This window comes from Talaromyces amestolkiae (assembly GCF_001896365.1).
Source record: "Talaromyces amestolkiae strain CIB chromosome Unknown scaffold9.1, whole genome shotgun sequence".
Classification (NCBI taxonomy): Eukaryota; Fungi; Ascomycota; class Eurotiomycetes; order Eurotiales; family Trichocomaceae; genus Talaromyces; species Talaromyces amestolkiae.
The window spans coordinates 1,291,750-1,311,100 of NW_024468045.1; the positions used below are offsets into that span (position 1 = coordinate 1,291,750).

A 19,351-nucleotide genomic window follows, 5' to 3' on the forward strand; every position below is an offset into this window, starting at 1 on the left:
ACCTTGCAAGTTGAATGGGAGTAAATGAAAGAGTGGAAAGTTGAGTTGCGATCATATGAAAGAATCCCAAGGAAATCGGAAAACCCCTTGAGGCTCCTTTTAGGTTTGGATTCGCACAGAAAGCGACCAAAGAAAATCGCAATTACCGTCGCTGATAGTTTCCTCAACAGAAGAAATGGCTTGCTTTGAAAGACACTTTCGAAAAAATGGTGGCACGAGCCTCACTATGCCGGAATAGACGATCGGACTGGACAGTGGACGATAAGACCAGAGTCGATCCCCGCTTTGGAACGATGGAAAATTGAATGTCACCAGGTGGAGTTCGGGAACTATGGATTTAGACTTGGTACGTATGCTTTTTCTTCATGATTGTACTCTGTTACTGCCCTTGCTTTGGAATCAGACCATCTCTCATTATCTTCAGAGGGGAAATTCCTAGGTTGTTGGGAATTTTGCCAGGCATGAACGACAAATTAGAAGAGCCCAGCAGAGCGTGTGATGATTGATCCTGCTAGACTGCATAGGACCACGTAGGAGTACAAGCGCATGACAAAGGGTACGAGGCAGCGTGAACTAAATCGAGCCGCTCGCGTATTGGCAAGCCACCTTGGGGTAGACTTACGTATGCCTACAAAATACAGACGCTGGATTGTGCGATCGCGACTATGGTGTATCTACTGACGGTCTGACACCATACAATTCGGTGTGCAGGAACGTTTCATCTGAGATGGCTGAGGATGACCGTCGATAGGGGCTACCAGACCAACGGACATGACGACGACGATGATGATAATGTTTGACTTGGCTGTCTGAGTTCTCAGGCCTGGTCGTGGAGCGGAGCCAGAGGCCGGACGGGATTCGATCGAATCAAACACAAATGCTGACGAGGCCTTGCTTGCGCCACAAAACGACGGTCACTCGGGTGGGGATAGCCTCTTAGTGCGCGCTCCACTGACTTACGTAGCACACTGAGACTGATGCACATGCCAATGCTTTACGTAGTCTCACTGTTTCAGCGGTCCCTTCGAGCGCCTAGCCCAGTCCATTCTAGTGATCTTGGCTTACCTTCGCGGACAAAATGAAATTAATGACAGACAGACGGACAATCTCCGGATTCGCAGCGAGCACAAAGCACCGGCAGAATAAATAGGAAACACTACATACAAACTTTGTACGTAGTGGTAAATAGCGATCTGCGAGGCTGGTCTGCGGACAAGGTCAAACCGTCCAAGAAGGCGAGAACGGGCCACCTCGACAACGGCAGCTGTGCAACCCGTTTTTGTGCGGCTCTTCTGATTAGGTTTGGTGATTACGCAGCCTTTGGGGCACTGGCCAGTCGTAGAGACCAAAAGAGCCCCAGTCCCCCACTTGGCCGCATACTTACCAATAACAGTCTCTAATGCGCGCCCCACACGGCAACAGCGGGATTTCACGACTGTAATTGGCTGGTCTGTTAGCCTCATCTACATTTAATGCACTGCGTATTTCCGTGATATCCGAGTGAGATAAGACACACACTCTCTCTCTCCTCTCACCGCAGAGAATCGTTGCCAGTTCAGAATCATCCCAAGTTCCGAACTGTCAGCTCTCGAATGTTGGAAGCAAGGCGGGTATGCAGGTAAGCAGACTGCTTGTCAGTAGATCCAGCCCGGATTCTTCCAATTCCCCCCCCCCACATGCCAGCAGTCAGCCTCATGATCCATTCTATGCGGGCTTTCGTAACTCCGCTACTGTCGTATTTGGTATGCGACGTCTGTACAACGCAACTCAACCCATCATGCGGCTCCAACCCTCAACCCAATGTTATCAAAGTTAAAAACATTGGCTGGTGACACGACTGGTCGATAGCAACGGACTGCAGATCCGAATGACAGTTCTCAATCGCACTGTACTAAGTTGTATCCAGCCTCACCACGGTTGGTTCTCCACCAAATTTGGAGATGTATTCCGTGATCGGAAACTGAGGCGAATCACAACCAGACCTCTTTTAGTTTTATTTGCGAGGGCTAAGTACCTGGGCGACAAGTAGGGACTACCTAGGCTCCGCCGGTATGTACTAAATACTGAGTAAGCCCCTAAGCACTAACTACGCCGTAGTAGTAGTATGTACACGAATACGTCGGTATCATTGGCACTCAATAATATAGCAGCCTACACATAAGCGTCGACTGTCAGCGAACCAACACCAACAGCAGTGGATCACATCGGATTCGTAGGAACATCATCAAATCCATGCATGGCATTGCATTCCATTAATTCCTTTTGAAGCAATACGGACGAATAGCAGCCACAACCAATGTCGCCATCGAAAATAATACGCGAATGAATTGAGAAAATTGGTCCAAGCTTACATATTATGCCTTCATAAGCCATATGCATGAGCCGCACCTGAAAGACTGAACTAAAATAAATGATTCGAGTCGTCCGGCTTACCTTTTTTGTCGTCTCCTCGTATTATGTACTTGTCTCTCGTTTGATCTTTTACTCCGATCCTTTTTGCTTGCTTTTTTTTTTTCTTTGTTTCTCGAGTCATGATTTAATTGAGATCCGTAGATGGAATTTCTAGAATCAGAATGGCTGCCGTGTACTACATCTGTGCGCCCGCGTAGAGCGATGGAGGCGCAAATATCATTGCAGTCCATAGCCGAGTGAAGTTCAAGTACGTAGTTTGTAAAAATGTGATTTTCCAGTGGAACCGGAGTTGGACTTGACAATCCCGCCTATCTATGCGCGACTTGCTGCACCCTCCGATTTCATTGTTGGTCTGTAATTGCCAGTCATGGTGTAGCATTCCCTGCACGCACCGTTGAGCGCATCCAATTATTCGGGCATCCATGCCACCATTACCATGTAAACCGGATGCAGACAACCTGTCTGCCAAGTTCCAAAACAATTCCTTGTCGATCATGTCTGATGTTTGAGCCGCCTTCTCTAATTTGTTGATCGGGAGATATCTGCCTCATCTCATACAACCGATCAAATTAGATGCAGGAAGAGAATTCAATTTGTGCGAGGGCTTTGAACCTAGTTTCCTTTTGACTTATGAGTAGGCTACTATTTTCGATAATGTGTTTCACCAGCTATCAATGTGATGTGAATTCGGAGTAACCTGCATGGATAACGGCCTAGGATCCTTCAATTCCAGCCTCTTCATTAAATTAATATCGGCGGGCATATATATATCTTGTCATTAAAAGGTCAAAGGCGTGAATCTAGACTCTATTTTGTATCTCATCTGTGTATCAATGAATTCTGTTCAACGCGGATGTCTAATCTTCCAACTCGTTTGTGCTCATGTCGGTCGATCATCGACACCAGTAAGCCACATTCATGCTATTTAGAATAAAGCCAGCAGCTTCTTATCGTGTGTATTATACGTAACCTTGTTGAAGGCTTGTTTCGTTGAGAAGTCTATGCTCTAGTATAGTGCCAAATATTAGATAGATTTCTCCTGGGCCGAAGAGACATCATCAAGAATGCCGTTGTTTCTGCTGTTGAGTACCTACCTAGGTAATATATAATTGCTATATTTCCAAGTTATGGCTGCTAGTATATTTGTAGTCGCTAATAGTAGATTACAACCGGACTAGTAAAAACTGCAATGACCGGCGCCAAACCACCAATGAAAAACGACTAGATCAACGCAGCCCCATTAAGTCATCGCGAAAAGTTCCAGTCCGTATGTAAACTAGCCCATCCGATGAAACATACGGATATACTATACATGCATCTGCCACCTACAAGCGGCCTTTTGTTGTCTTTGCTTCGACCGCTTTCACTAGCCGGTGAGTCTCTTCAGCAAACGGCTTCATATTCTTGATATAATCCCGTGCTCGAGCACTACTGGCCTGGCGCAACGCATATCGCGCCGCAATTCCCTGCATAATAACGGAGCCACGGAAGGCGAAGAAAGCATCGCCCCAGTCCATGTCTGGGGTCGGATCGTATCCCGTCACTTCAGCATACCATTGTAAAGTCTGTTGCCTAGCTGGCATACCGGGAGACTGATGAAAGTGCTCGGCTTTGTGCTCGGCCGAGTCGAGAAAATATGGACTGGTCAGGTTTGCGATATCTGAAAGTGGATGACCAATCGTCGCCATTTCCCAGTCCAGTATACCAATGACTCGCGGTTCGGTCTTGTGAAACACGAGATTGTCTATCTTAAAATCACCATGAACGAACGTCGTCCGATCTCGTGGCTGTGAGCTCTTGTTTGAGAAGAAGCGCACGTTCTCCTGGAAGTACGGGAGTTCTCCAACGGGCTCTTTGGTGTCGACATCGACGGCTTGTGCCTGCGCTTGAGATACTCGTCCAAGAGTCGAAATCTGACGATCGTAGAAGCCCGTATGTTTGCCGAATTTTTCCATCCCGACTGATTTGGGGTCCACACGGTGCAACTTGCCGAGAGTCCGAGCTGCGTCGCGCCATCTGTTAAAAACATCGGATTAGCCAGAGGGATTCCATATTCAGCAACAAAGATATGGAAGCGTACATCTCTCTTCGTTCCTCAGCACTCACACCCGGAATAGCAGGATCGGTGATCATCCTCCCATCCAGAAACTCCATAATGTAAAATGCAGTGCCAACCACATTGCTGTCCTCGCACAACGTATACACTTTCGGCACGGGGACATCAGTCGGTTGCAGCGCATGCAAAATCCGATATTCTCGCTCAACTTGATGCGCCGTTTTGGAGAGCAGCTTGCCGGGGGGCTTTTTGCGCATAACGTACTTCGTGCCGCGGGCATCGGTGAGCTGATATGTCGGGTTTGACTGGCCGAATCCGAACTAAGTACTGGCATTAGCAAGTAGCTCTCATTTCTATAAGGAAACCAGTCGCACATACCTGCTTCACATCAAGCGGTGTCTTGATCAAAGGCACATTGTTGTCAATATACCTCTCTAAAGACTGAATGTCGATGGGTTGCCGCACGGGACCAGCCATTGCTGCTTATCACTCTGAGCTTGTAGGTAATTCTGGTGAAGCTGAAGATTGACTGTCTCTCTCATATGAAACAATTGAAACCAGAAAGGATGGTAAAATGCGTGGTGTGTAAGTCTTCATCCTGGCGGATGTTACCCCAGGATGCTTGTTATCGCCGGCAACCGAGGCAATTTGGCGGCTTCTCTAGACGCAGCCCCTAGATAACCGCGGAATCTCAAAGAGGTTAGACTGTCAAATCCCCGCCATCTATGCTGGATGAAAATCCCAACGGTGTGATGCAGGGGGTAGAGATGTCAGAGAATGATAGAGCTGTTGCCATCTCTATGCATTAAAAGAAATGATGTAGTTGGTAACTTGACGTTGACTGATGTAAAATAGAGCAGAATATGTGACTAGGGTATACCCTAATCGCTTTCCCCGTTCGGGCAAGATGAGAAACGCGGGCGCGTCGCTCACCGCCTGAAAGAAACGCGTCCCAAACAAAGAGATCATTGGCGATGGGATGCTGCGACTTGCATTCAAGGGATGCTTTTCATCTAAACCCATTGGACATCTATATTCTTCCCACAAATTTTTCACTGCGTGCTCAAAGTATACCATGACCAGAGACACCACACCTCCTCAAGAGACCGCTTCCACCACTGCTACTGCCATCCACGAACCTCCATCGCTCCCCGCTTCACCCCTTCCCAAACGAACAAAGACTGCTACAGCAGAAAATAATAGCATTGCAGCCATCATGGGTTCTACCGACGGAAACGGTGTTGCAGTCACCTCCCTCTCCCAGCCTCAACCTCCTCTTCTGGTGAAGAAATTGGTCGAATCAGCCAAGGCTCCTACTCGTGGCTCCGCTTTCGCTGCAGGATATGACCTCTACAGCGCAAAGGAGACTGTCATTCCCGCAAAGGGAAAGGGAATGGTTGATACTGGATTGGCTATTGCGGTTCCTGAGGGCACATGTATGCTTGTCTTTCTTCCTTGGAGCTTGGAAACATGCTGACGCTTAAGAGACGGCCGTGTTGCACCACGCAGTGGACTCGCCTCTAAGAACTTTATCGACACAGGTGCTGGCGTCATCGATGCGGATTACCGAGGCGAAGTCAAAGTGTTGCTCTTCAACTTTTCAGATGTTGACTTCACCGGTATGATCACAGCACCGAATTTTGTCTTTCCTTCCCGGTGCATTGGCTAACGAAACATTCATGAAACAGTGAAGGAAGGAGATAGAATTGCTCAGCTTGTTTTGGAGAGAGTACGGACTCAGCTTTCTGTTAGGATTATCCATGCTAACACGACCTTAGATATATACCCCCGATGTCGTTGTTGTCGAGCAATTGGAAGAGAGCGTCCGCGGCGCAGGAGGCTTCGGCAGCACCGGCAAATAGATATGCTCACCGGCGGTTTTGCTACATTCTCGATGTTCGAAAGACTGCTCCTCAATTGACCCTCCATCCGATCAAAGTGTGTCCAGAGGACGGCGAAAGAGGCTGTATTGGGATGGGTTTGTCGGTGACGTGAGCATCAGGGTATCAAGAAATAGACAAAAATCCCGAATGACACCGAACTAATCACTTACATTGAGCATTCCGGGAAATTGAAATGTGTATGTACCCACAATAGAGACTTTTTATGTTGCCTTGTATTTCAGGCATTCATGCCACCTTCTAGAATCTGCAACGACCCCACTACGCTTTATCAATGCCGCAGATAACCATAGAACAATTTTCAGAATATCCTCAATTCCATGACTCATACTTATTTTAAACCAGCATTTCAGTGTCTGTAGTGTCGTTTGGTCTGTCATTTTCGACTTAATTCTTATTCGCAGTTATTACATTCCATCGGATTTGCATCTACAACCACGTGGATCATCAGATAAAAGGCTTTCATTGTCGCATGCGCAGAACTCGACGGAGTATCAAAATATAATTGTCAGGCGTTGGCCAATTACAGCAAGAATGGCATCCGCCCAGGAGGAGAATCCGGTTCCAGAGACCAAAGTACTTGCAGTAGCCAGTCATGTAAGTTTGTCCTATTCATTGGACATCTCTATGATTCCGCATGGCCAAATTATCCTTGCAGAAGTACTAATCTATGCAAGTAGGTGTCCTACGGGTCAGTCCTGTCGTATATGACATCTTGGAACTGTCAGCTGACTTGCTCTTTGTCATTAGATTTGTGGGAAATACAATGGCCACATTCGTCATGCAGTCCCTGGGCTGCGAAGTAGCGGGCATTAATACAGTGCATTACAGTAAGGATATCCAACAATCAGTACTTCATGGCTAACAATTTCCGCAGGTAACCATACCGGATATCGTCAAGTAAAAGGAACAAAAACTACTGCAGAGGAGGTCCGCACACTCTACGATGGATTGACTCAGAGCTATCTCACTGATTTCGATGTACTGCTCTCCGGCTACGCTCCGACTGCAGCAGTTGTCGAGGCAGTGGGTGATATTGCTCAAGATTTGAAACGCAGAGCAGAAGGAAAGCCCGGGTCCTTTTTCTGGAGTAAGTAACTCACCAACTCGTGGAGAAAGAATGCTGAGATGAGAACAATGCATAGTTCTTGATCCCGTTATGGGTGATCTGGGCCGCTTGTACGTGGCGGAGGATGTTGTCCCAGCATATAAGAAGGCTATACATCATGCTGATCTGATATTACCAAACCAGTTCGAAACCGAGTGAGTACTAGCTTTTAGGTCCGTTCGACTATAGCTGACAATGCCAGAATATTATCTGGAATCAAGATATCCAACACCACCGATCTTGCCAACGCCATAACCTCAATTCACAAGACATATGGTGTTCCTCACATTATCGTCACATCAGTACAGCTCTCAAGTCTGGGATCATCAACACCATCAGGTTTAATGACCGTCATTGGCTCCACGGTTCGCTCGGACGGTTCTCCGCGACTATTCCGTGTGGACATTCCAGCTCTTGAATGTAATTTCAACGGCACAGGCGACATGTTTGCCGCTTTGACAGTGGCACGTCTCCGCGAAGCAGTCTACGCCACTGGGCCAACCCTCAGAAATACAAAGTCCTGGGTATCACCGGACGATGTATCCCCAACAGAGCTACCCCTGGCGAAATCTACTGAAAAAGTGCTTTCTAGCATGCACGCAATTTTATTAAAGACCATGGAAGCTCGAGAAGTAGAGCTTGCTGCAACGGCCAACACAATTGATCCCACTGGTCTGACAGAGGAGCAATTTCAAGTCCGAGAGCATCTGCGGCGAACAAAGGCCGCGGAGGTGAGGGTGATTCGGCATGCGGATTACCTGCGCAATCCGACAAGCATGTTCAAGGCGCAAGCATGGGCGGAATAGAGCATAGTTGCATTGTGTCTACATATGGGTAGGGCATTGTTGTTGCTAAAGTCATGTCAATAGATGATAGATTAACCCTGTGCTTGTAACGAATATGACCAGTCAAATCCCATTCTACGAACATCTACGAAATGCATGTAGCTCTCCGTCCATGCACCCTTCCGCCACGGAGAACAAGGAGTAGGGTGTTTGGTAATTGGGAAGCAAATCAATCTCGGCACGTTAAAAAAATAATCCTTCAGCAGTCGGGCATGGGATAAGCCACGTAGCTGTACACACATATGCCTGTTTCAGATGAAACAATGGAATCATGGGTTGTTCGCCCTCTCGTATGTTTCTCCGCTCCTACGACCATGATAAACATCAATCTCCCCATCTCCGAATGAAACCTTGTCTACCTGGAAAAGAAAAGCGGTAGAAAGATGGTCGAGTCTCGTCATCTCCGCTCAAATAGAATTGTCGTGTCTATCTGACAAATCATGATGGATCATTATCACACAAGAAGAGTTTTTCGCCGAATAAGTTCATGGAATTGTTGTTTTTATTGTATGTTTGTTTGATTTTCCTCCTCTAATTCTCCATTTAGGCGACCTCACGCTTTCCTTCCTTGCGCTCCTTCTGTAAATTTTGTCAGTATGCGTCATGTTTCGTGGAGTCCATTGTGCGAAAGGTGCCGTTTGTATGAAAGGATCGTCAACGTACCAAAGCCTTCATGGTGCCGTGGAGAGCATGTCTGTGGTTGCGTCTGAACTTGGGGTCGGTTCCCTTCAAGGAAGGGTAACGGTAGGTCTTGGGCTTCTTGATACTATTGCGAGAAGAGTATATTAGTATTCTGTCGACAATTGGTGTAGAAATGGTGATATCCGGCGAAGGTCTGGATCTTGTGCGAAAGAGAAAAATGCGACGGTTGAGGAATAAACGAACCCGTTACGGTGAGCCTTCTTGCTCTGGTTGTGCTGGGACGAGTTCTTGGACTCTGCACAAAGAAGTCAGTCAGTCAATCAAGCTATTAGACGGCATCACATAACGTACTGGCCATCTTGACGGTTCTGTCGCGATGAGGAGGTTGTCGTGGTAAGGGCTGAACTGAAGGTTGAACGAAGTAGTATCACCAAACCGAATGATTTGTTAGGCGCGGGTTGTGTGGGCGGTCTCGCTTAGTCGGGTGTGGCTAGTGCGGGKCTGTGGCTTTACCTCTCCGACATCAACATCATGCTTGGATTTTTGTCCAATCGACGTCTCCAAATCTACGATCCTGTTAGTATCAATTATTTGGTATCAAGTAATAAACTTATATGGGATCCTGAGATCAAATGATTTTCTTTGCCCCTAGAATATTGCTTTAGAGCCCAGCAAACGGAGTTGGATGAAGCTAATATGAGCAGCGTCGATGCAAATTGTATATCCTGAAAACTAATTTAGACCTCAAATGCCATTTTTCACTCTTCAAGTCACATTGACAAGTATCATCCCGATACCAAATAACTTGAAAGAAACTGTATATGAGAAACGTCCGAGTCGATAATATATCACGTGATTTTAATGCCAAGACCCTACATCCGGTTAGATAAGTTTGTTCCGACTTTGACCGTCTCTCGAACCACCTCAGCCCTTCGAAGTTTGAAGAGAAGAACGCCTCCAGTCCTCACCGTCGTTCACATCCCATACACAATGAGCTCTCTTCGATTTGCACGGGCTGCCCTCCGGGTGCGTCCTACCGCCATTCGCGTTCCTGCCGGTCGCAGGACCTACGCCGACGCTGTCGCCGACAAGATCAAGCTCTCCTTGGCTATGCCTCACCAGGTACGATTAGTCCATCTTCAATTTGTTGAATTGGAACACGTTTGCTTTCGCTGGAATGAGTCAATCGCTAATATCGTCCCTACTTATGGTTACAGAACCTTTTCAAGTCCACCGACGTGTATGTTCCGATCCTCCGCGGATTCAACAACATATCCTTTACTCGGCATTGACTGATTACAATTCCTTGATATAGTGTCCAGGTCAACATTCCCGCCGAGTCTGGTGAGATGGGTATTCTCGCCAACCACGTTCCCTCTATCGAACAATTGAAGCCCGGTCTCGTTGAGATCATTGAGGAGAGCGGTAGCACCAAGCAATTCTTCCGTACGTCGCCGCGGAGACCCTCGATTTGTGGTTGCAAGAACAACTCGCAACCACTTTAACCTTTCAATTGATCGGACTCGCTAATTTGATACATTTTCAGTTTCTGGAGGTTTCGCCGTTGTCCAGCCCGACTCCCGCCTTAGCATCAACGCCGTCGAGGGATACCCTCTTGAAGATTTCTCCGCTGATGTCAGTCACTAAAACCAGATTTCGTCAAATTTACAGAGGCTAATACATATTACAGGCTATTCGTGCCCAGATTGCCGAGGCTCAAAAGATCGCCAACGGCAGCGGCAGCGAGTCGGATATTGCTGAGGCCAAGGTCGAACTCGAGGTATGTCTTTCGCTCAATCTGTACTTGTGCGCTTCTACCATGTGTCTAACTCATTTCTCCTGCAGGTTCTTGAGACCCTCCAGTTGCACGTGAAATAGACGTCGTGATGTAAATATCTGTCTACGCTTCAGTCTTTTTCAAAACATGTAGAATTATATTCGATTAGTCGAAGGTTTCCTTCTCAATGGCATTCCATTTGTACTCTATTATGCATATTTTCATGAAGAACTAATCTTCTGAATTCTCACACTTCCAAACAATCAACCTCTTATCAAMCCCTCCACTAACAACCCACTCTTCAGTTGAACTCTTCCCCTCAACCCAACCTGCCCATATACTTCTCACTTTGCTACCAGCCTCATGTCCATTTTTCAGCATTGTCACCAGTTTTCCTGTTTTGCTTTCAATCCCCCGGATAACGCCATCATCTCCATTAACCCAGACGCCAGATCCATCCGGCCGCCATACAACCTGCGGAGTCGAATATGCAGTCTGCGGCGCAAATGTATTTGCTTGAATTATAATGGCGGCATCTTCGCGGTTTTGAAGTGACAGTGCAGCTATTGACTGGCTGAGTTGCGTTACTGTGATACTATCGCCATCTTCAACTTTGGTGTTGGCTGGAAACAACAAACGGACAACCATCACTTTCATATGCGGCAACGTTGATAGCGCCACTGCAACCACACCAGGATCGCGAGGATTTTGGGCAATACAGGACGGTGAGAATGCTATCCATGCGTTGGAGCTGGGCGCCAGATTTTGTTTGCCGGTCTCTTCGCATGTCTGCTGAGTGTCGGCTAACCGTAATGGCTCAATATTGTAATAATAAAGATATGTTGAATCCCGCCGTGAGAGAATGAGCATCAAGTCCTGAGTTTCCGGATGTTTCACAAGAAGAATCGACTCAGGATTCGATGGTACTTTAATAAAACCCACTGGCTCGCCGATTTTGAGCCTTGTGTTCGAGGATGAAGCTGTATCCAAACGATATATCAGAACTTGCATATCCCACCCCGCTGTGGCTATCCAGATGTGCTCGTCATTATCCTCATATGCAAGAACTTTGACCACATATTTTGTGTGGTCTTTCCTTCGGTCTATAACTTCCTTGCCACTGACGAGAAGCAGCTGGCCGGACATGGTCGTTAATAGCTGGTATTGTCCTCGAATACTAGTATAAGACAGAATGGGCGAGTCCGTCAGCCCGACAACTGATTCAGCTACAGTGTTGTCAGCATCTAGATGAAAGAGGTTTAGACGCCTATCAGCGCCGGTAGCGACAAGATATGAATCTTTTTGAGTCCTGTCTTGGTCGCCATCTTCTAGCTGCCATGACTCGACTGATGCTGCTAGTAGATTAGACGATGCGGGGGTGTCTATCAATCTGGGTAACGATGGAGCTAGAATGGTTCTTTGTAAGCCAGACTCTCTTGCAGCATTCGCTCATATCAACCTAACTTACCCGGCACACTCCATTCGTCCTTGGCTTGCGAGTCACCATAGCGCTCAAATGACAAGGTCCGGTCGAACTTCTTCTTTTCCTGAATAATGCTTTCTAATGTCCACTTATCCACGCCGTCGGCTTCATCTGAACTTTTCCGGTTGACAAACCCAGCATCTGATGGCAGACCCGCCTCACGAATGAACGTCTCTAGAGTCTCATGATAGTTATTCGACCGTAAAAACCGAGCCACGAGGATACTTGCTAGCAAGCTTTCGGATGCTGTATGATCTGCGGATGATGGATCCAACTTTGATGACATCTTTCTGTTCTTGGACAAACAGGAGTTGAACTATTATAGTCACTCACGTGCCAAAAGAGAAACAGAGAGAGGACCTCTGTGATTGGCTGGCTGAGGGTTATTTATCATACAAAAGACCCTTCAATAGAATCAATAAAAACATATAAGATCACCTTATAATGGGCTAGACTATCAACTCTGAAATGAACGAAACAAACACTTATGACTTCTATGACTGTAAGTCTCAGTGTCAACTCATTCTCTGACGAAGTGATAGACTGCTTAGTCATCAGACCGTTGAGCTCTCCGCATTTGCCAAGACGCGGCAATCCGACGTCTCGGGATTTCACAACTTCAGCAAAAAGCTCTCTCTTTTTCTGATACAACTCTCTCTTGTTCTTTGAATCCTGGACTCAATCGGTGCCACAGCTGCTTACAACTATTACATTCTCAATTGTACCTTGTCTTCTTTCACCCGCACGATACCACTACTTCGAACCTCAATCGCATGTCATCAGAGCTTGCTCCTCGCCACAGTTCATAATGGAGGTGGCAGCTCTTCAGCAGCCAACACCGACAGAGCTCATCACCAGCACCATGGAGAACTCGATGGACATTGATATGGACATTGACTTAGGTCCTTTGCCGGAGGCAGACGCCATCGAGACGGTGAGCTTGCTCGGACTCGTCTGCGGTCGACTTCATTTCACTAACCTGGAGGATAATTAGGACTTTGTCGAACAACAAGCTTTCACAGCAGATAATGGCGTCGTCGATCCCCAGACAGCCGAGGCACACTACGAAAAGGTTCATATCCGCGGCGTCGACGAAATGACTACAGATCACATCAAGCAATTCGCTTTAAGCTATTTCCCCGACGAAGAGGCCAGTCGTATTGAATGGATTGATGACACGTCTGCAAATATTGTCTACTCCTCCGATGAGCTTGGCTTGCGGGCTCTTACCGCTCTCACTCAGCTTGGTGAAGAGGATATATCCGCGCTCCCCGCGCTACGTTTACGAACGGCCAAAACGTGTTTGTCGCATCCAGAGTCGGTCCTGCAGGTGCGATCGGCAGTGAAGACAGATCGCAAGAAACCACGCGCTCATGAATCTAGTCGGTTTTATTTGATGCATCCGGAACACGACCCACGGGAGCGCTTGCGCCGCGAACTCGCAGAAAAGCGCCGTCAAGGAGGCAGACGTGACGAGAGCGATGGCGACTACCGGCGCCTTCGATTCGATGATCGCGAGCACCGTCGACGTCGGAATAGGAACGACGATGGATTCACCGCGAGCATGTATGATGACGATGGCGCAGCTCCCGATCGACGAGGCACATCGAGCGATTACTTCTCGGAATCCGAAACACAACGTCGGCCTAGACGGGGAAGGCGCCAACCACAAGAACTTTTCCCAGAACGTGGTGGAAGTGGTAGCCGCGGTGGCTCTGGTCGACTTCGTGATCGCAGCGCTTCTCCCGGACGAGATGATTTAGATGCAATGCGCAGAAGCGATGATGAAAAACAACAGAGCCGAAGACGCTTCCGTGAACGTTCTCCTAGGCTCGCTAGTGGCAGTCACGCCAACACTACCAAAGAATTATTCCCTGCAGGCGATAGCCAAGACACCAGGGAGCTGTTTCCAAACCGGACTGCTGCAAGTTTTCTCAAGAAAGAACTTTTCCCGGCCAAGACGAACAGCAACCATAGACGCACGGATGCATTTGACGCTGCAGATGAGACTGCTGATCTGTTCGCGAAGAGAATCAGTGTGCCTCTTGTTGATGGAGCTCAGGATCAGATTTACATCAAAGGAGCTTCTAATGACATAGGCATGGCTCTCCGTGGTCATGCAAAGGGGAACACTCAAGCTGTCAAGGAATTATTCCCAGATAAATACAACGCCAATGCCGGCAAGGAGCTATTCTCGAACAAATTGGAAGGACGTGGTGGTAGAAGACGTCGGGCAGAGGATATGTTTCAATGAATGCGCTTCTTTCCCATGTGGAAGAGTTCTGCAGACATGGAGAAACCGGAGAAGAAGCAATGGATGTCCTCAAGGACATTTTGCACACTATATACAATCTTAGCAAACTCGACTCAATGAACATTTGAAACGGCGTTCTATTTTGGATAAGACAAAAGCATACAAGATGACGAACTTGAACTTCTATTTACGACTTGGACGATAAGAGATATCTAGCTACATAATGAAAATTCCAACGGATTTCAATTGCTTCCTCTGAGTCTGCATGACTTATTCGGTAGTGATCTAATTTCTAACGCATAGCAACAGATATATAGCATCGGAGATCATGTGTGTATCCGGTAGAGAACGGTCTCACCTGAAGACTTTGCGGTTGGTACCCGTAGTACTACCAGGCCATTACTTGATACCTTCATACGACATAGATAGCTTTCTACGTAGTCGTACAAACAACGAATCCTATCAGGTGTAAGATTCAAGTTGTATCAAGAGAAGGGTGAGTTCCAGGTCCCAGTGTTGTAATTCTCGTCACCGCTGAAATGCCAGGTTTTGAGCTTGATCGATGCCACCACCTAAATGATATTAGATCAGCCCTTATCTTACTGATATGCACCTATCCAGAGCATGAAAGATTATAAACAAACATAACAAGCTTCCTGTGTCATGTTGAAGTAGACTTCAGCGAACCTGCGTGATGCTCTATATTCACCCGAACCCGTACGTTGACCCAGGAATACCAACAGATGTCGACTATACCCGACAGTCGCAAATATCGCCGTTGAGGCTACCTGCATCTATCCAGTTATTCCCTGCCTATGCTACCAAGAGGGTGGACGTGGCCTGGTTCAAATAACGAACTCTCCGTTGCGATGAGGCTACACGACCCAACAGTGAAATCCCGAGGTTGGTCAGTTCGCCGATTACACATTGATGACATTTGAGACCAACGGTGTCACACGAGTGAGAATCTGTATATAAATCAAAATTGATATGAGCGTAAATGGATGATCTCTTTCTACGTGAAGCCTGTGCAACATATGCATAGGTCGATACCCTGTTATGTTCGGAATTTGTGCCCGTGGACCTGGGTACGAATCTCCTTCCAATGATGACATGATGATAACTTACGCTGTACATGTCATGTGAGGCTACCAGTATTGCTGCTCTGCGAATTGATTTAAGGAAGTCCTGGTTCGAATTTAAAGTCCCGATTCTGCGTTTGCAAAATGCATCCACCCATTAAAATATATATTCCCTCTCTACAACATTAGTTGGGACTTCCATGGATATCCCTGGATATATTCTCCACGGCAAATGGGAAATTATAGACCATTTCTCTAAATGTCTAATTATTTCCCGAACCGTAGTAGAATCCAATTAAACGACATATCTCGTAACGTTGAATCGTTGAACTTGTTAAAGTAAGTATTCAACCTATTAATGCATGAATAACCAATAACAGCATTATCTTGGACGGGAAGTAGATTGCTGGACCTTGGGCCAATAACGGCGCGGAACGGGCCATTTCCGTTCCATGAGCCTATCACATGGCCTGGAAATATAAATTTCTATCTAGGTTGTTAGCGACGGGCTAGTTATGTACCTACATACTTAGAAGTGCTTTTGCTTTTACGTACTTTTACTTTTTACACATTGATGTCACGATCTACCATGAGCCAGAGTAGTAAGTACCAATTGATTTTCCCACGATGAAATGTCCAGCACGCCTACGGGGTAGCGCAAGCCTGGACGCGAACAATACCGGTCGCAAAACAGCTTCTTGATTCATCGCTCGTGCCACTCGCCATGCGACCCAAAAGGGACAGATGGGATGACTCGAGTATCCCAAAGGAGTGCGAAGGCGCGAGCTGCATGCTCAGAAGTAGAGCTTAGGTAGGTATGTCCGGAGTGGTGCGCGTGCCATGCCCGTACGAGATATGTGGGGTAGATTGTTTCTGTTACGCATCGCTTGAATGGGATGGGCTATTCCAGACGTATTGTGCTTATTGTACGACGTCGTACCGTTCGACGAAATCTATTTTCCTTGGGTCGGGGAATGGAGAAAAGTGGATCTGCAGCAGAGCGTCTGTGCTGATGTTGCTCAACGGCGAACCTTAGCCAGAATCCTTCGGTACTAGGGCAGTAACAGAAATACTGATAATTACAGTATCGCTTGATCTCGGCCTGGCTCCGACTAGCTCACAAAGGGAATAGCGCGATCGGATTCTAGCCGAGCATGTTACATAGCATGTTACCAGCGAAACAGCTCAAAGTACGTAACAAACACTAACAAGGAATACTACTAGTACTCTTCAACATAGAATCACTACTGCTGATGATCATCATATTGCTTCACCATTACTATCTAAGCCCCTATATCACGATCTTTAAGCCTACGTAACAACCCGAGATCTTTCCCAACAGAATCCCACGCGGCAAAAGGATTGACGAGTCACATTTTCCCGATCCGGCTATTGATCCTACGTACGCACTACGCACTCCGTGCTGTATGCGTGGTATTAAGTACAGATCACACGAGAGAGCAAAAGGGTGATTGACCCTTGTCATTCGTTGCACCTTCAATTATTGCATATTCCCGTCGCAGATCACAGAAAACCAGGCAAGCCACATCGCGGTTCCATAACACCGGCACCATCGCTTAAGCACTGAACTCGCTGCCCTGCTCTGCAATGCACACTGACAGGCAAGGACCGTTACGCACGGCTGTCGATCAATTCATCTCTTCTTCTTTCTTGTGCCTTGCAACCAATGAAACTAGTAGATTTTGCCTTGGAAATTGAGATATTTAACCTCCGCTAATCTATGTTCATGTAGATGAAATATGTAATCCGTAACCTTAGTGCAATAGTGCCGCGATTCGATCTGGAATGCATCCTTGGAGCATCGAGCTTTGACAGGCTGGAAGGTGTTTTGACAGGGATCCCCACCCGGTGCCAGTGGGCCGCTGAATGGATTGCGCTAAGGACAATGATTTGGAATTACTTTGCTCCACAGCTGATCTCCTTTTTTCTTCTACTAATATCGTTACCACTGCTACAAAAAAATGCTCCTTCATTCTCCCTACCGAGCATCGCCGTTGAGTATGGGAGTTCATGATGGTATATCCTAAAAAGGGACTCAAGTATATTCCTAAATTGAAAGAAAGATTGACAAGGATATCGGCGACTCGGTGACCATGGGTATGTGCATAGTCAACATGTACCTTAAGCTTCGCTCGGGTTTTGACTGAAGAATCGTGCAGAGCGGCACATGCATTCGAAAAGTAATGAACGCTGCAAACAAGGGAAACCATAGCAGGGATCTCTCATCTCCAGTCGCCGACCAAATAACCCTAGAATTTCCTGTAACAGAAAGACTCTCAGCCACCAGGGACGAGCAGAGCGTCACTTCCCACGTTAGATTCAACAAAGACTTAGCTGAATCAGCCTTCATGATTCGTACTATCTGAAATACGGTAGTAATCGGGTACCCAGACATTAGACTCATTCATTGACGGCATACCATATTGCACTTGACGATCTTGCAAAATCCTTTCTCCTCAACAGACCGTGATTCTCCGAGATGGTCATCGCAGTACGCTCATTCGTTCCCAAAATTCAAGACTGAACAGGGGTTCGATTCATATTTCAACAATATCATCATCAATTATACCTCATCTCAAAGATGAGCTGAATCGGGAAGCTCAGATTGTAGGGTGTATATTAATTAACCCAACACATATATATGAAGCCAAGGGTGCACGGCTTGGTAATAAGAGCCTTCTCAGTATCTATTTTTTCCCGGGATTAACATCCCTGTCCAATTAAACTAAGGTCAATATCATTCAATTCTGACACATTGTCATTTCACACTCAAAATTAAGAACGAATTCCCCCAAAGTGCCAGTGCCTGCGCCAACGGCTGCCTTAAGCTGGTTAGGGCTTGCCGCTAAAATAACGGCGCGGCCCCTCTTTTCATTTGTGACCTCTTTTTCTATTTAGCCTCGTAGTGGCAGCTAGTAAAATTAGATTGACAGGGCTTGATGAGCGGCCCAGTGGCCAATTAAGTCGCTGAGTTGGCGAGTAACAAGGATATACCTGGTTCAACATCATCACTGTGACACCGCCGGGACCGGGAAGGATTTCGCTTCTATGCAAAGGTCAACAATTGGCCGCTCGCTTACCTTGTTTGAATTTGATTGAAAGTGATTCTTGACGTCTAGACACTGGAAATGCAGAATTTAGCTTGGGTATCTACGTGGTAGTGAGTGGATACCACCGCCTGTCATTAAACAGTTGATCTACTCACGTTCCTTTTTCTGTATACCTGCACATAGTCAGTACTCCATAGTGACTTGCGAATGGATATCAGAAAAAAGAAAATAATTAGCCAGGTTTATATCCGGTAGGCAAGTATGTACAGGTGCATCCAATCAACAACGCCCGTCAGCCTCGACCGAGTAAATCGTAGATGAAATGTAACCCATCCCCCTTGCTTGGCGTATTGCTTTTTCTCATCAGGGTACGTACTGACATACGGAGATTTCCATAGAATATACCAAGGAACATTATATGTACACGTCACGAGGGTGTTCCATGTTCAGTCAACCACAGCCAGCCCCGTCACGTCGGAGTTTGGGTCTTGACCTTGACAAGGGCGAACTCTGTTCTCAATCAAGGGGCTGATTTTGCTAGATGTACAGGAATTAGATCTCGATTATCGTGCTAGGACAGGCAATTCGTTGATACACTATGGATTTTGTGTTGCCATTGATGTAAGCAAGTAGTTGGTAATTAATCATACAGAGAGTTCAACAATTAATAATAGCACACTATCACACAAGAAAACAATGTGGTGGTATAACAAAAACAGT

The 19,351-nt window shown here is 46.7% G+C and overlaps 6 protein-coding genes across 6 annotated transcripts; 4 read left to right on the forward strand and 2 right to left on the reverse strand.

The window, feature by feature from the left end:
* Nucleotides 1-3,737: 3,737 nt before the first annotated feature.
* BHQ10_005436 (uncharacterized protein) lies at nt 3,738-4,945 on the reverse strand (the record flags this gene model as incomplete). Its single annotated transcript, XM_040877912.1, has 3 exons — nt 3,738-4,428; nt 4,493-4,788; nt 4,847-4,945. 3 exons carry the CDS (start codon nt 4,943-4,945, stop codon nt 3,738-3,740), a joined length of 1,086 nt encoding a protein of 361 aa, XP_040733940.1.
* A 598-nt stretch (nt 4,946-5,543) lies between these two features.
* BHQ10_005437 (uncharacterized protein) lies at nt 5,544-6,330 on the forward strand (the record flags this gene model as incomplete). Its single annotated transcript, XM_040877913.1, has 4 exons — nt 5,544-5,904; nt 5,956-6,087; nt 6,157-6,197; nt 6,247-6,330. The coding sequence occupies 4 exons, from the start codon at nt 5,544-5,546 to the stop codon at nt 6,328-6,330; spliced, it is 618 nt and encodes a 205-aa protein (XP_040733941.1).
* Nucleotides 6,331-6,903: 573 nt separating this feature from the next.
* On the forward strand, nt 6,904-8,283 carry BHQ10_005438 (uncharacterized protein; the record flags this gene model as incomplete). The annotated part of the gene is made up of 6 exons (XM_040877914.1): nt 6,904-6,966; nt 7,050-7,060; nt 7,120-7,199; nt 7,247-7,459; nt 7,515-7,632; nt 7,680-8,283. The coding sequence occupies 6 exons, from the start codon at nt 6,904-6,906 to the stop codon at nt 8,281-8,283; spliced, it is 1,089 nt and encodes a 362-aa protein (XP_040733942.1).
* Nucleotides 8,284-9,954: 1,671 nt separating this feature from the next.
* BHQ10_005439 (uncharacterized protein) lies at nt 9,955-10,842 on the forward strand (the record flags this gene model as incomplete). The annotated part of the gene is made up of 6 exons (XM_040877915.1): nt 9,955-10,086; nt 10,182-10,204; nt 10,280-10,410; nt 10,511-10,599; nt 10,655-10,744; nt 10,810-10,842. The coding sequence occupies 6 exons, from the start codon at nt 9,955-9,957 to the stop codon at nt 10,840-10,842; spliced, it is 498 nt and encodes a 165-aa protein (XP_040733943.1).
* Nucleotides 10,843-10,972: 130 nt separating this feature from the next.
* On the reverse strand, nt 10,973-12,510 carry BHQ10_005440 (uncharacterized protein; the record flags this gene model as incomplete). Its single annotated transcript, XM_040877917.1, has 2 exons — nt 10,973-11,967; nt 12,210-12,510. 2 exons carry the CDS (start codon nt 12,508-12,510, stop codon nt 10,973-10,975), a joined length of 1,296 nt encoding a protein of 431 aa, XP_040733944.1.
* Nucleotides 12,511-13,032: 522 nt separating this feature from the next.
* On the forward strand, nt 13,033-14,478 carry BHQ10_005441 (uncharacterized protein; the record flags this gene model as incomplete). The annotated part of the gene is made up of 2 exons (XM_040877918.1): nt 13,033-13,158; nt 13,219-14,478. 2 exons carry the CDS (start codon nt 13,033-13,035, stop codon nt 14,476-14,478), a joined length of 1,386 nt encoding a protein of 461 aa, XP_040733945.1.
* Nucleotides 14,479-19,351: the final 4,873 nt, after the last annotated feature.